The sequence below is a fragment of the Rattus norvegicus genome, chromosome 1 (assembly GCF_021556685.1).
Source record: "Rattus norvegicus strain SHRSP/BbbUtx chromosome 1, alternate assembly SHRSP_T2T, whole genome shotgun sequence".
In the NCBI taxonomy this organism is placed as follows: domain Eukaryota; kingdom Metazoa; phylum Chordata; class Mammalia; order Rodentia; family Muridae; genus Rattus; species Rattus norvegicus.
Genome location: NC_141534.1, coordinates 140,296,172 through 140,311,957, shown reverse-complemented (window position 1 = coordinate 140,311,957; position 15,786 = coordinate 140,296,172). Strand labels below are relative to the sequence as shown.

At 46.8% G+C, this 15,786-nt stretch overlaps 1 protein-coding gene across 1 annotated transcript in view; it reads left to right on the top strand.

The window, feature by feature from the left end:
• St8sia2 (ST8 alpha-N-acetyl-neuraminide alpha-2,8-sialyltransferase 2) overlaps positions 1 to 15,786 on the top strand; it is a 75,261-nt gene that overhangs the window by 48,006 nt on the left and 11,469 nt on the right. Inside the window, 1 exon segment of the mRNA NM_057156.2 lies at positions 4,646 to 4,939. Coding sequence (NP_476497.1) covers positions 4,646 to 4,939 — 294 coding nt within the window.

Sequence of the window (15,786 nt, the reverse complement as noted above, 5' to 3'; positions counted from 1 at the left end):
TTATAAATAAAACTTTATTGCAAAACAGCCACTCATGCCCACCTTCACCCTGCCAATAGTGTTCTGGCCAAAGCTGGGGTGGTTCTTGCTAAAGTAATATGGCACACATACAGGCTGCAAAGCTGGGAATATTTTTTGTCTGGCCCCTTACAGAATCAGCTTGTTCTCTGAAAACACTGAATAGAACCTAGTACAAAAGGGATTAAGAAAACCTGGGTGGATAGTTACTGGGGTCATGACTGTAAAATTCTCTCCAGTATTCTAGAAGCTGGTGTTCCACCTGTAACTTTAGAATCCTGGAGTCAAAACCTAGGAAATGAAAAAGTGATAAAGAAACTCAGCAGTCATTTTCTCTATGATATCAACTCTTGTTTTGCCATCACTGGGGACATTGTAACAGTTATCCATGGCCCTGGTATCTGGCCCTTGAGCCATACAAACTCAGAAACAAGGCATTGCTGTCTCCCAGACAAAAGTAGGACACATGGTGCCTCAAGTTTCATCCCAAACTGCTCCTAGCCCTGGCAGAAATCTGAGATGGGACACACATTTGTTCTCTTTGACCAGGTCACTCTGTGCTCGGCAGAGACAATAGCTCTATCCCTCCATTCCTAAACCCTCCAGGCTAAAGATTGGTTAAGAGCAGGTTTGAGGAGAAAAAGAAAGGAAACTGTATGGGAACTTGTCTGACTAGAAACCAGAGGTGAGGGGTAGTGGAGCGGCTGTTGAAGTGGAGAACACAGGCCAAAGCACCCTCCTGGGCTCAGCTCACCACCACAGTGCAAACAGCAGCGAGGAAACCCTTCTGGCCTGGTGTAGTTCTTGCAGGTCATGACCCTGTACTTTGATATGAGTGATAGGTTTCAACAGTTAGCTTCCCATGCCATGCTAAGCCCCACTCCTAACTGAGGAGGGAAGATCCACCCTGAGTGAACATGGTTGTCGTTATTCTACAGGGCTGGGATCCCAGGCTGAATGAAAAGAGAATTTATAGAAGCCAGAGGGAGGGTCCAGGCTACAGTTCCTGATGTGGGTTCTGAAACTCATTCTTGGCTCTACTGGCCATTTGTCATGTGACTTGGAGTAGATCACTCCCCCTTTCCTGAGCCTTGTTTACATCTATAAAATGTTTAGGTTGTGTTGGCCGATTCTGAGATCCTCTCATGAAAAAGCCTTTTCAGACACTAACCCAGATTTCTCCACGCTTGAATGTGGCTGTGTATCTGGTGGTTACTGAATGCAGAGGCACCGGGTAAGGGTGCCTGAGACTGGATTTCCCACAAGACTCCAAGGGAGGAATACAAGATGGGCTTAGAGAGAGGCTAGGCTATGCCCTGCTGACCCCACCTCCACAAGCACACATATACAATCAATAGAAAATGATGTCATAAATGTTAGGTGATGTAACATATGGAGACATGCCCCACGTCCCCACATGACAGTACACTGAGCATTCATTCTCTATAAACTGTATGTGTCCACTGCACTAGTTCACCCCCAAACAGTGAGCTCCTGAGATGACAGCAGTCTTTTCTATCAATGTCTGGACCACCTCCAGGCTAAAGATCTGATAGGACACAGGAGGACCCCAAAGGCCTGTACTCCCAACAACAAATTCTGAAAAGGTCTTAATGGAGGTCTGTCTCCATCTATCAAAGTCTACAAGATCAGTTTTCCTTGTTTATGTTTCTGCCCCCACTCCATGTAAGGGATGTGCAAAACATTGCCACTCCCTCAGAAAACTACTGGGAGACAGGACCCCAGGAGTCATAGTAGGTCACAGGACATATAGCACCTCCCACAAGGAAGAGCAGACCAAAAGAGGAGGAATGGGGAAAACAGAACTGGTCCAGGAGACTCTGTTGAGCAGATGCTGGCTACACACTGGCTGCTGGGACATGAGATGGCTGAGATAGGTAAACCCAAGAGGGCCAGGATGAGGGGAGCTGCCATCCTCAGCTTCATTCTTCTGAGCAACACACACACACACACACACACACACACACACACACACACACACACACACACACACATGTAAATTATCATCAACTAGTTCCTTAAGATGTGCTACACCCTCAGTGTGTTATTAATAGCAGGATCATAGCATTCAGTGTTAGCCTGCGCACGTCTATGAGCTTACTTAACTCTCAGCACTACCCTTTCCAGTGAGGAAACTGGGGGAAGGAATGGCCAAAGTTTGGGTGACTAGTTACAGCCAGGGTTAGGCTGTATACCTGGCAGCCTAGCTGCAGAACCACAACACCCACCCCTCATTTTGAGGCTTCCTCTACATGTGCCTATGGATACAGCTCTTTCTGGAAGGGACTAGCTCCCTTCCTGCCAGAATCAGGCCCATCTCCAGCCCAGCCCTGAAACTCTCTTTGAACAGAGCCTAGATCCACCAGAACCAAAGTTAGAAAAGACTGGGTCCTCCCTCCTTAAATAAAACATGTCGTGCGTTCTATGCCAGTGGGAAAGAGCATTTCTAGTGTCCACACAGGCCCAGCTGCCATGCCTAGCAGCAATGTCCATACTGAGACATACCATTGGGCAAACTTGGGCCCCACAGACCCCCACACCCACCCCATGTAAGTGTGAAATGCTTTAATGGCCCTGCCCTCAGAGGGTACAAATATGCTGATATCCCTTCCAGTGGAGGCCTTTCACATTGTCATTATAATCATCAGTGTGTTGCCCACCTCCTAACCTGTCCTCAAATCTACTAGGTGCTCAGTAAACCTGTGCTTCCTCCTTTTCCCCATGCCAGTTAGTGGTTGTCTCCAGTCAGCCTGACAGGATTAAATCCCCATGTCTCTGCTCTCAGTTTTGGGAGTCTGCCCACAAACAGTCCTAAGCATCAGGAAATCTTTGGAAGCCTGGTTTGGCTAGTCTCAGAATAATAGAGAGCTGTGGGTGGCCCCAGAGGAGCCACTGTGCTGAAAATACCCCCACTCTCCAAGGCCTATAGCAGGGGCATCTGAAGAGGTCATCAGCATTTCTCTTCCCAGCAATTTTACCCGACAGTTGGAGAGAGAAAGCCTGGGGCTAGAGATGGAGACAAGAAGTATTTGGGGAGGCTCTCAAGAGTTCGTGAGCTTCTGAGTTAGACACTACAAAGTCTGAATCCTAATGGCCCCCTTCCTGGCTCAGGGGATTTGGGCAAGTTAATTGGCAACTGAGGATTGCATTCCTCTCATCTGTAAAATTAACACAAGTTCACAGTAAACGGAACTGACTAGCCAAGTGGCCAGCATAACCCAGGGCTCAAGTGATGCCCCTTCGCCATCAATGTAACTGACTTTCTTTCCCTGCCAAAGAAGAACGATTATTGCTTAAAGGCAGGGCTACCTGGTGTGTATGAAGTGATGGCGCCTGGCCCCTCCCTCACACACAGTCAGCCTCCGTACTGTATATACTTGCTGTGCACTCTCAGACATAAACCCACTGATCTGAAGATTTTTCTCACCAACCAGTCCTCCAGGGAAGACAATACCTGCAGGCTGTAGACTCAGTCCCTGGGGCTCTCAGCTCAAGCAGGAAGCCTTGCACACACAACCGGGGCAGAATCCTTGAGGGAGGGACCCCTCAGCGAAGTTCATGGGCAGGCTGATGGGTTAAGCAAGAGAGTGCAGTGGACAGATCTGCCCATGATGCTCAGCCCCTCAAGGCCCCTCAAATGGCTCCCTACTACCTTCAGTGCCAAGTCACTGCACAACTAACTTCTGATATCTCATCTGGCTGCTCTTTTGTTCCTTGTCATGATCAGTTAGGTAATATTTGTTAGTCAGATCCACTCACACACCTTCTTCTAAACACCCATGCTGCGCCATATTCTCTGCCCTCGGGCAAATTTCTTGTAGCATGGTGGTTTATTTTTTTATTTTTTAAAGCTGCTTGGAACTCAAGGAGGAAGAGATTTTTAGAAAGTATATGTATGCACATGCATATACATATATACATATAAATTCTTAAGCCTGCTGAATCAGGACCTGGGGAATCCTATTTTTAACAAGTCTCTGTGGGATTCTTCTGACTTTACAAACTGGAGACAAGCTCTTTTTCTGAGTCTGTCCACCAGTGCTCTCTTACTCATTCATTCTTTAGATTTCCCTCCCCACTCCTTCTCCTGATAGTCCTCCAGCCCATAGAAAGATGACAGCCGTTAGCACTGGCTATGCCCTCGTTATGGTCCTGCAACATTCTGATACCCACTGTTCATGTGGTCTCCCTCACAGCCAAAGTCATGGAAGCTCCCAGAAAGCACAGAGAGACTAAAAAAGCTACCCATTGCCACACAGGCAGAGCATGCCAGATCTGAGTTTTGAACCTGGACATCTCTGTCTTCTGTGCCCTCACAATGAATGGCTCAAGGCACACCTGTTAAAAGCCACCTCATTGTGGGACTGAGGACAAGCACTGTTGCTTCTAGGAGTATGGCAGTCTGCATCTAAGGATATAACAGAGGCTCAGTAAACATTTGAGTCAGGAGGAAGAGAAAGGATGATAGGTGATGCTTGTGACCCGTGAAGCTCCTTCGTCTATGAGGAAGAAGAGGAAGAAGCCAGAAGTGGCAGAGGACAGGGTCAAGTTCAATGTAAGAAGAGCCATCTTCCCCAAACGACCATGTTTGCCTTTTATCCCTTAGGTGCAACCTGGCTCCAGTTCAGGAGTATGCCCGGGATGTGGGCCTCAAGACTGACCTAGTGACCATGAACCCCTCAGTCATCCAGCGGGCCTTTGAGGACCTAGTGAATGCCACGTGGCGGGAGAAGCTACTGCAGCGACTGCATGGCCTCAATGGGAGCATACTGTGGATACCTGCCTTCATGGCCCGGGGTGGCAAGGAGCGTGTGGAGTGGGTCAATGCTCTCATCCTGAAGCACCATGTCAACGTACGCACAGCTTACCCTTCCCTGCGCCTGCTGCACGCAGTCCGAGGGTGAGTATGCTCTCATTGCTAAGGGTGGGGTGTGCACCGTAAGCAGAGCTGCCTCTCAGATGCAGTTCCACCCCCACACCCATTAACCGAATGCTCTTAGCAAGCCACCTGGCCTTCCTGAGTCTCCATCAGCCATGAGAGAGAATGGCAAATATGTTTGTCATCCAGGTGAGCTGCCTCCTTCCTGTGCTCTTAGGAAAGCAAGTGGAGGTTGTATTAAGGCTCAGTGGAACTGATGCAATGAACTTGGGAAGGAAGACAGTGACCTCTAATCTGCCATCTCAGGTAGGTGATCTCCACCAGAAACAAATGGCAGTGACTTCAATATGTCACCTTAAGCTTTGTGGATTTTATTTTCCTCATCAGTAAGCAGATATGGGGAAGGTAACATTGCTGGGGTGTGAAGACTAAATGAGATGACATCTGGGCAACAACTGATACAGATACACTGTCACTATAGTTGTCACCCGCACCATTGACTCACTAAACTTTGGTTCCAATCCTTAGCACTGCATAGTTAGGGTGTGTTGGCTATAAACTCAGCACTTGGGTGGTGGAGGAAGGAGGATCAGAAGTTCAAGGTCAGCCTCAGCACCGTAGTAAGCTTGAGGGGTGCAGGAGACTCTGACTCAAAATAAAATAACTAATGTTTAAGAAAGAAGGATTAAGTCCACATTGATCCAGTTAGGCTTTTCAATAGCACCAGGCAAACTGGCAATTCCTAATTTCATGCTTATTTCTTCCCAACTGTGAGACTAGGCACCAGGGATCTGGACACATCATACCCTAGGTCACAATGGCCAGCAGAACTGTATGTTTAGCAATTACTCACTTGGTTCCAATTATCTATTACGGGGTAAGAAGTCACTCAGAAATTTAGGACTGAGAAAAACAGTAACGGTTCTTCTCGATTGCTCTTCATCAGGAGCTCAGAAAGCACTTGGTTGGATGGTTCTAGGCCAAGGGGTACCAGCCACACAGTTGCAGTCAGATGGTGGCTGGTGATGGGAAATTGGATACAGCTGCTATTGAGTGCATCTCTTTCCACATCATTTTGAGATTAGAACCTAAGCAAACGGTGGAGGGAGGTACCATGCTCTGAGACACAAGAACACACATGGGAATGCTCTCTCATGTGTCTTTAACACAAGGGGAAGCCATCTGAGTCATCCACAAAGGAAGCATGCTCATAAAAAAAAAAAAGGTGACAGGAAGGCATTCATGCTTATGAACAAAGCTGGATGTATTTCTGTATGTTATCGCAGGGAACCCACTGGCTCCAAGATAGATCTAGAGACAAACCTCAACGGTAACGACTTGGAGGCTGGTGGAACAGAGTTCTCTCTGATCCAGAGGGACACTGGGCTCTGAGACCCTCTTTGGCATCTTTTCACTCAGAGAGGGTCTGTCAAAGAAACCTTGAACTCCAGGGCTTAGGCCCCAAGTCTTGAAGGGCATTTATTCCAGGAAGGAGAGCTCCAGAGTTGATTTGAAGATTCAAGGAGATAATGGAAGGCAGGGAACTGCCCTTTGGCAATGAGAGTGAAAGTCCTTTGGATAGGGCTGCAGGCAGCCACCTGGAAGAAGCCTCTAAAGCCTGAGCTATTTTTAGCCATAATTGACTCACTTTCATCTGTCAAAATAGCATTAAGCAGCAGTAATGAGCCCTTTAAACAAACAGGCTGTTGATCCTGGGAGCAAGGCAGCTAGCTCTCCTTGCAGGCAAACCAGGAGGGAATAGTGTAGGAGTAACAGGTGGGCTGCCCCACCAGGAGGTGAAGAAGGAGGTGCCTGGGGATGGATTTCCTCAGACAGACCCCTGATCTTGTGAAGTACTGAGTCCACTGAGAAGGCAGGCAGCCTGTGTCATCTGGAGAAAGCCTGCCTCTGTCTCAGGGTCCCTTTACCTGATGTTCACTAAAAATGAAGGAACAGGCTGGGGGGTGCAGAGTGAAATCGTGAGAGAAATGTCAAGGGGTTGGTAGAGAAGAAGGTGGGACACCAACTATGCATAAAGGATGCTCTGTCTGGAAGTGACAAAGAAAACCCGTAGAGTAAGCAGAAATATTTACAAGTAGTATGTCTGGTGAGGGACCAACATCCAGGATCTATTCAGAACTCAGCTTAACAGCCAGAGCACAAACAACCAATTCAAAAATGGGAGAAGGATTCAAGTACACATTTCTCCAAAGATATGCAAATAGGAAATTAGCATATGACAAGTCATTGGGCATCACCAGTGACTGCAGAAAGCACAAAACCACAATGGGGCTGCACATCACACCTTGGAGCCTAACTGTCATCAAGTAAATTAAGGAAGTGACCAGAAAACAAGTATCTGTGAGGACTTGCAGAATCTGGAATTCTTATGCTCTGCTGACAAGGAACTTAAATAAGAGTCTACTTTTGAGGTATGCTAGTATCTTTGCTAACCAATGCTCAGGAAAACCCAGTGATTCATTTAAGGTGACTCAGCAATTAAGTGGCACAACCAAGAGTACCATATCATCTGACTCCCGGTGTAGCAGGTGCAGTGGGATCTTGTGCCTCTTCCTTTCCATATCTGTAGGTGCCCAGGGGAGGAGTTCAGTGGGCAACTCTCTCTAGAGGCAGGACAAGATGAATTGTCAGAACACACCAGAGTCTCAATACCTATGAGCACCTAGTGGGACACTATCTTCTTAAAACCTTCTCATCAGTGGACCACATGGGTTTGTCTTCCCTGATTTGCTTGGCTGTTTCCTTGCATGCAAGATACTCCTCTGAAGAAAAGCAGACATGCTCAGATGTCAACTCTTCAATCACACACTCTGAATGCCGTGTGGAGGAACTGAGATGAAAAATAGGAAAATGGATGGGAGCACATGATGTCTTAGCTATTGCATATGGGCCGGACACCATGCTGAGCCTTATCCCATGTGATGGTAAGGTTAGACTTAGCCTTGCTTTCCCCCCTTTAAAGAAAGTGAACCTTGTAGGGTCGTTTATTCACACAAGGCTCCCTGGAAGGGACAGGTCCAGGACTCTCCCACTGTCCCTCATCAGCTTCATTTTACTTCTAGTGTACATGACCAGGAAGGAGTGAAGGGACTCTAGAAGAATAATGTCAAGAAGAGCAAAGTCAAGATGGACATGAGCTTATAATAATAGTAAGAAAAACAATAACAGCACCAAAAAGCTATATTATCTTGCAGGCAAAAGAACCAAAGAAATAGAGGTAGATTGTACTGAGGCTCCAAACAACGGGTAGTCTGGGAGTGCAGCTTACTTGTTTGGCGCACGTGAAACTCTGGGTTCCATCCCCAGCACCTCAAAAAACATAAAAACAAGATACAGAAGTAAAACAAACTCCTCAACCCCTCTCTCTCTGCAAAGAGGGTGGGGATGGATCTCTGGCCTGGAGAAAGTGAGGCGATCCTTGGTTCCTTACCTACAGGTCTGTTTGCTGCCCTAAGCACGGACTCTAGATGCACAACATCAGCATCTCCTGGGAGCATTTTAGACCTGTGCATCCTCAGACCACCCAGATGTCCAGAATCATAAGCCCTAGGAAAACATCCTGCAATCTGTGGTTTAACTGGTGCTCCACCTGATTCCGGTAATGGCATAAACTTGAAAACCATTGCTATCTATCACTAAACCAAGACCAGTTAACATCCAGGGGAGACTAGCAGTGATGTCCTCTAAAAGCTGGCCATGGTCTCTTCTAAATTGAGCTATACCAGAAGGCAGTCATCTTGGCTCTAATTAAAACACACACACACACACACACACACACACACACACACACACACACACACGAGAAAACTATGGACACCAGTAAGCCTGAGTTTGGGAAGGTTATTCATCCAGGATTTCATAAACAGAGGGTGGGAAGAAACATTGCATGTAAGTGAGCTTACCAGACAGGAGCAGGAGGTGCCGTCCTGGGGTTCCTGGGTGAAGGGAAGCGCACATAGTATGCTGGGATCTGTATAGTCCCTCTATTTACACAGGGAATAAGTCAGCTACGATGACAAGGTACTTCATGGCAACTTAGAGAGCTGTAGCCTAATTGACAGTGGGAACAATGAAGAACAAATGCTAGCTTTCTTCTTGGAACAGCCACACACATAGGCAAATAGCTCTCCTTTTTACTCTAAAGGAAACTAAGACTGGGAGATGTTAAGTAAATTGTCCTGGTGAGAAGGTAGAGTGTGGATGAGACTCTGCCTGTGTGAAATTGAGAGGTCTTTACACATCCTCCTGCCACTCCTTATATCCCTGACAGATGGACAAACCACTCTTGAATGACCACAGACCGGCCAATGATGCTAAATTCATTGTGTTCATGTTGACCATTGTGTTCATGTTGAGTCCTCTATGACCCTGACACAAGGCTCAGACCCTGTCTCTGTTTTTGCAAATAGTTGGAATAGGTCACTGTTGGTTCAGTTAACAAATTCACACGTCAGATGATTCTAATAGAAATTTCAACATTCAGAGCCTCGGTCTTAATTCAGAGCCTTGAATCTAAGGGAAGAAACTGAAAATTCTGACAAAACCAAAATTCTGCCATTGGGCGGGGAAAACAGTGGTGGCTTGAAACTGTGAGTGGACAGATGGCTACCACAAAGGTTTCCATGATTTCAGGGCCCAACTGTGGATCTTTTAGCACCTTTCAGAGGCAGGGAAGTCAGGGATCACTTTATTCCTCTGCTTGGCCAGATCCCACTTGAAGAGTCACATATGCTTTTGGGGGTACCAGATTGGAAAAGGACCACAGTGGCAGAAAAAAATCAGGAGTTGAAACATTTAGGAAGAGAAGGCTCTGGGGGAGCATCAAAACATCCTCATTCAGTCAGGGGCTCTCATCAGACACTTAAAAGCTCCCAGGGTACTTTAGGTTGATGAAATAGAGCCCTCGAGGGACTGCTAGATTGAGCCCGTGAGGTAGCGGGTAGGTGGAGGAAAGGAGTGGGGAGAGCAAGCCATCTGGCCACTGGTGAGAGCATCCCAACTCCTGAGAGCCTCAGCAGCCAGGCAGCTCCCTTAGGAAGTGATCAGTCTTCAGCACCTTTTGAAATGTCTGGGTTAAGTGAATCCCTGTATGGAGGCTGTAAAGAGGGGGTACTTTGTTCAGTGAAGGTGGCCTAAGCAAAGGGACTGACTGATAAGCTTAAACTGTAACAGTGGGTCATCTCATAACTCTAGAGGCTGGGCACCCCAAAACTAGAATGCCAGCAGCATTGGCCCCCTATGAGGGCTATGAGACACCTATCTTAGTCTCTCTTCTTTGTCTGTAGATGGCTGTCTTCACACTCACATAGCCTAAACATTTCTGTTCACAAAGACATAAGATACCTAGGATTAAAGCTCACCCTAACATCCAGTTTTAAACTTCTGAGACCACATCACCAAATAAGGTCACATACCAAGGTACTGAGAATTAGATAGGACAGACTTCAACCCGTGAGTTTGAGGAACACAAGTCCATAAGAGTCACACTCCACTCCAGAGTTGTTTGAGTCAATGAACCAGTGCACTTACCAGCTCCAGTCCATCTGAGATTGTGACCAACCAAGGCATTGAGAGGAGCACAATGCAAAGCCGGCGGCTGGCAGAGCCTACCTCAAATGCCAACAAGGTCCCAGCACAAGCAGCTCTCCCAAGAGCTTTGCCAGCCTGCATGGTGGCCCGATGCCCTGGCTGGCTGTTGGCCAGGGAGGATCATAGTAGAGTGGATGGGCAGCCAGGCAGTTAAGTGTGGCACAGTAAGTGGGAAACTATCAGCAGCTGGTCATGAATGGTTCTAATTCAATTACAACAACTGGGAAGGCTGTGACTCACAGAGAGGGCCATCCCTTGATCAGGGCAGCAGCCCCTGGTCCCTGAGCAGATACTCTGTGAATTGGTGCCAAATTAAGTACCAGGAATTTGGAGGCTTGTCTTAGAATGGCACTTATTCAGATCCCCTTCTGCCAGGGCTTAGAAGGGAAGATCAGTGGTGAGGTCCTGCCATCTATCACTGTGAGCAGAAGCCTGAAGGCCAAAGAGCGAGCTGTATGAAGGGATGGACAGTGCAGAGAACAAAGGGACAGTCCAGCATCAGCAGGGGAGCTTTCTCCAAGCATGCCACCCCAGTCCATCGAGGGCCTCCCTAGCCACACCCTTCTCTTTTGCTGCACCAATAGGTAGATAGCCAAGGAACTACAGTTACCTCTCTGGATGTATGTTCTATAGAAAAAAAAAAAGATTGTCTGGGCTGGAGAGATGGCTCAGGAGTTAAGAACACCAGCTGCAATCCCAGCATTCAAGAAGTAGAAGCGTGTGAATCTCTGAGTTCGATGCCATCCTAGTCTACAGAATGAGTTCCAGGACAACCAGGGCTACAAAAAGAAACCCTGCCTTGGAGAGGGGAAAAGGCCAAGAGAGGAGAGAATATGTTTGTGGGACTTTTAAGGAGTACAGGGTTACAGCATGATACAGTTCAAATGTAGGGTTAAGATGTCTCATAAAAAAACTATAAACTGTACCGTCTTGATAGCCTCCTCCACCTGCCAACCCTGGGGAGGGAAAGGAAAGCCCAGACCAGTCAGTGGCTGTGAAGCCTTCCCTCTAAATGAAATGAGGTTGAAAAGATCAGCCCATCCCTGCATTCCCTCCCTTTGGCTGAATTATATGTGCTCTGGCTGCTCTTCCAGAGGTCCTGAGTTTAATTCCCAACAATCACATGGTGGCTCATGACCATCTACAATGAGATCTGATGCCCTTCCTGGCACACAGGTGTGCATGCAGATAGAGCGTTCATATACATAAGATATATAAGTAAATAAATGTTTAAAAGCATAAAAAGAAAAGATTGTCTACAGTGTTGGGACACATTCAGATACTGGCATTTATTTGTGTACATGTATGTGCATGTGGGGTGTGTGTGTGTGTGTGTGTGTGTGTAAGTTAAGCCCCTCATTTCTCATCCTCCTCCAGGTGTCGAGCGGTAAAGCCAGCTCTCTGTGACTATGTCTCTTTTTACACACGGGGTATTCGTGTACACTCACACCTCTCTAAATTGAAAACTACCCCACACGGATGCACACCACCTCATAGTCCCTCGAAGCTGCCTGGCCACACCTGGCTCATCACCTGCGTAGGCAGAGGCATGGTTCCCAGTCTTCACTGAGGTCATGAATGAATCCATCCATCACTTCTGATGATTTTTGCAAAGCATTTGTATCTGTGGCCTTGCCCTTTAGAAGTGTCTTTGCTAAAAGGGAGAGAGAGATCCATGCCTTGTTGATCTTCATGACTATTACCACATCGCCCTCCCTAGAGGCAAGTGCCAATTTACTTTCACCTACAATTATTGAAAATACTTGCTTTCCCAAAACCTTTTCAAAAATGTACTATCAACATCCATCATTTCTGATGTCATCTTTACCAGCCCAGTGAAAACTGACATCTGATTGCTGTTGTTTGAAACTGGAGTCCTCTGATTGTGAACAAGGTTGACTCTAATCTGATTGTTTGCATGTGGCATCAGTTTAAACTCTAAGATCTAGCCACAAGGTTTAAGCTCCCAACAAACGATCTTTCTGGAGTTCTCCTGGCCCTTTAGAGTCACAGATTTAAGTCTTAAGCAGGAAAAAATTGTCTCTCTACACCCAAAGCACCCACTCTGTATCAGGAAGGGCCCTCTGAATAATCAGCATGAGGGGCTTTTTTTACTCCTTTGTTGAAGCAATGTGCTGTCTAGACTGGCGTTAGCCAATCACATGTGCAGACTTGCTTGCTGCCTGGAAGGGTAGAATAAAGTTGAGTGAGCCCATGCACCTCTCCTGACAGTGCCCCCACAGTGATCCATGAGCTCTGCTCACCAATTATGCTTGAAGACTTGTGAAGCATGCACTTCCTGCAGGTCCTGCACTAGGATCTAGGGTTATTTAAAAAAAAAAAAAAAGAAAGTTGCCTCAGGGTTTGGGGTTTTACTGCTGTGTGGTGAGGAGACACCATGACAAAGGCAACTCTTTTTTTTTTTATTGGATAGTTTATGTGTTTACATTTCAAATGTTATCCCCTTTCCTGGTCCCCCCCTTCCATCTCTTCTCCCCCTGCTTCTCTGAGGATGCTCCCCCTCCCACCACCCACTCCCACATCAACATCTTGGCATTCCCCTATACTGGGGCATCAAGCCTTCACAGGACCAAGGGCTTCTCCTCCTATTGAGGCCAGACAATGCCATCCTCTGCTACGCATGCAGCTGGAGCCATGGGTGCCCCCATGTGGACTCTTTGGTTGGTGGATTAGTCCTTGGGAGTTCTAGGGGGTCTGGTTGGTTGATATTGTTGTTCTTCTTATGGGGTTGCAAACCCCTTCTGCTCCTTCAGTCATTTCCCTAACTCCTCCACAGGGGTCCTTGTGCTCAGTCTAATGGTTAGCTGCCAGCATCTTAACCTGTATCAGTAAAGCTCTGGCGGAGTCTCTCAGGAGACATCCCTTTGGGTTCCTGTCTGCAAGCACTCTTGGCATCAGCAATAGTAACTGGGTTTGGTGGCTGCATGTGGAATGGATCCCCAGGATGGGCAGTCTCTGGATGGCCTTTCCTTCAGTCTCTGCTCCACTCTTTGTCCCTGTATTTTGTTCCCCTTTCTAAGAAGGACTGAAGTATCCACACTTTAGTTGTTCTTCTTCTTGAGCTTCATGTGGTCTGTGGATTGTATCTTGGGTAATCCGAGCTTTTGGGCTAATATCCACTTATCAGTAAGTACACATGTGTGGTTTTTATGTGATTAGGTTACCTCACTCAGGATGATATTTTCTAGTTCCATCCATTTGCCTATGAATTTCATGAAGTAATTGTTTTTAATAGCTGAGTAATACTCCATTGTGTACCACATTGTACCACATTTTCTGTATCCATTTGTCTGTTGAAGGGCATCTGGGTTCTTTCCAGCTTCTGGCCATTATAAATAAGGCTGCGATGAACATAGTGGAGCATATATCCTTGTTATATGTTGGAGCATATTTTGGGTATATGCCCAGGAGTGGTATAGCTGGGTCCTCAAGTAGCACTATGTCCAATTTTCTGAGGAACCACTAGACTGGTTACCAGAGTGGTTGCACCAGCTTGCAATCCCACCAACAATGAAGGAGTGTTACTCTTTCTCCACATCCTCCACAGTATCTGTTGTCCCCTCAGTTTTTGATCTTAGCCATTCTGACTGGTGTGAGTTGGAATTTCAGGGTTGTTTTGATTTGCCTTTCCCTGGTGACAAAGGAAGTTGAAACATTTCTTTAGGTGCTTCTTAACCATTCAATATTCCTCATTTGAGAATTCTTTGTTAGCTCGGTACCCCATTGTTTAATTGAATTATTTTGTTCTCCAATGCAACTATTATTATAAGGACAACATCTAATTGGGGCTGGCTTACAGATTCAGAGGTTCAGTCCATTATCATTAAGGTGGGAACATGGCAGCATCCAGGCAGGTATGGTAAAGGATGAGCTGAGAGTTCTACATCTTCATCTGAATGCCCCTAGCAGAATCCTGGCTTCCAGGCAGCTAGGATGAGGGTCTTAAAGCCCACATCCACAGTGACACACCTACTCCAACAAGGCCACACCTGTTCCAACAAGGCTACACCTCCAAATAGTGCCACTTCCTGGGGTCAAGCATATGCAAACCATAACAGAAGCCAATCCACTTCCTTATAGAATTTGGAAGTGTAGGGAGGAAATGACAGGCAAACAAATAATCAAAGTGTAACGAGGTAGGTGCTGTGATAGGGGATCAGCACACAGGACCAAAACCATCCAAGGAGGACCTGAAAGTTTCAGTGGGAAGTGTTGTGACAACTGAGAACATTCTAAAGTAGCTGACCAAAAACATAGAGGAAAGGCATTGGAGAAAACTAAGAAAACTGCTACAGTGGCAGTTGGGTATAGAGTAGTGATGAGGAAGGTTTGCAGCCCCAGACTGCTGATGCGTCCAGCCTGACAGGGCCATTGATTTCATCCTATGCACTCATAGGATCATTGAGACTTTTGGGGGCTTGGTCATGTTTGATGTATACTTAAGCTAAATAGAGTATTGGATAAGCCTGGAGTCCTAGACATTTAGGAACCAGAATCCTCTCATTCCATGGCTTCACTGTGTGTGTGTGTGTGTGTGTGTGTGTGTGTGTGTGTGTACGTGTGCGTGTATACGTGTGCGTGTGAAGGCCAGAAGTCAACCTTAGGTGCCACCCTAGAAAGGTTTTGTTGAGACAGAGTCTCTCAGTGCAGGACAGGATGTAAGGCTCAAGGATTAGGCTACCCTCCTCCAGCTTTTGAAGAGATTAAGCTCCAGTCCTCCTGTTCTCAAGGCAAGCACTTTACCAACTCTTGACAACAGCGCCAACTTTGAAGGTAAAGCCAGAACTTAAATGTCATGCAAAATGGACAAATTCACCCTTAGATTAACTAGGGAATAGAAGAGGCCTCAGTGTCCTACCAAGGAAAGAACAGCAATGGATGGTGGGACTTTTAGATCTGGACTGATCCACATTGCAGGAGACTGCAAAGCAGTAGCCTAGCTGGTGAACCCCTTCCATGGTGTACTGCTACCGTGCCATTCCCATCTCCCTGTGGATATTCCTTCCCTAAAAGGACATGATGAGCCCCAGCCCACAGTGAGGGAGAAAACCCTCACTGTCCCCTCTCTAACCAGAGTCAGCCATTATCCTCACCACATACTGCACCCAAGAATCCAGGGTGAAGGAAGGAAGCACTTTAGAGGTAGCTTTGGCAATCCTCACTGACTGGTCCCATGCTCATAAAATACAGTGCTTAACCGGCACAGCCATTGGGGTGGCCAATTTGAAAAATAATTA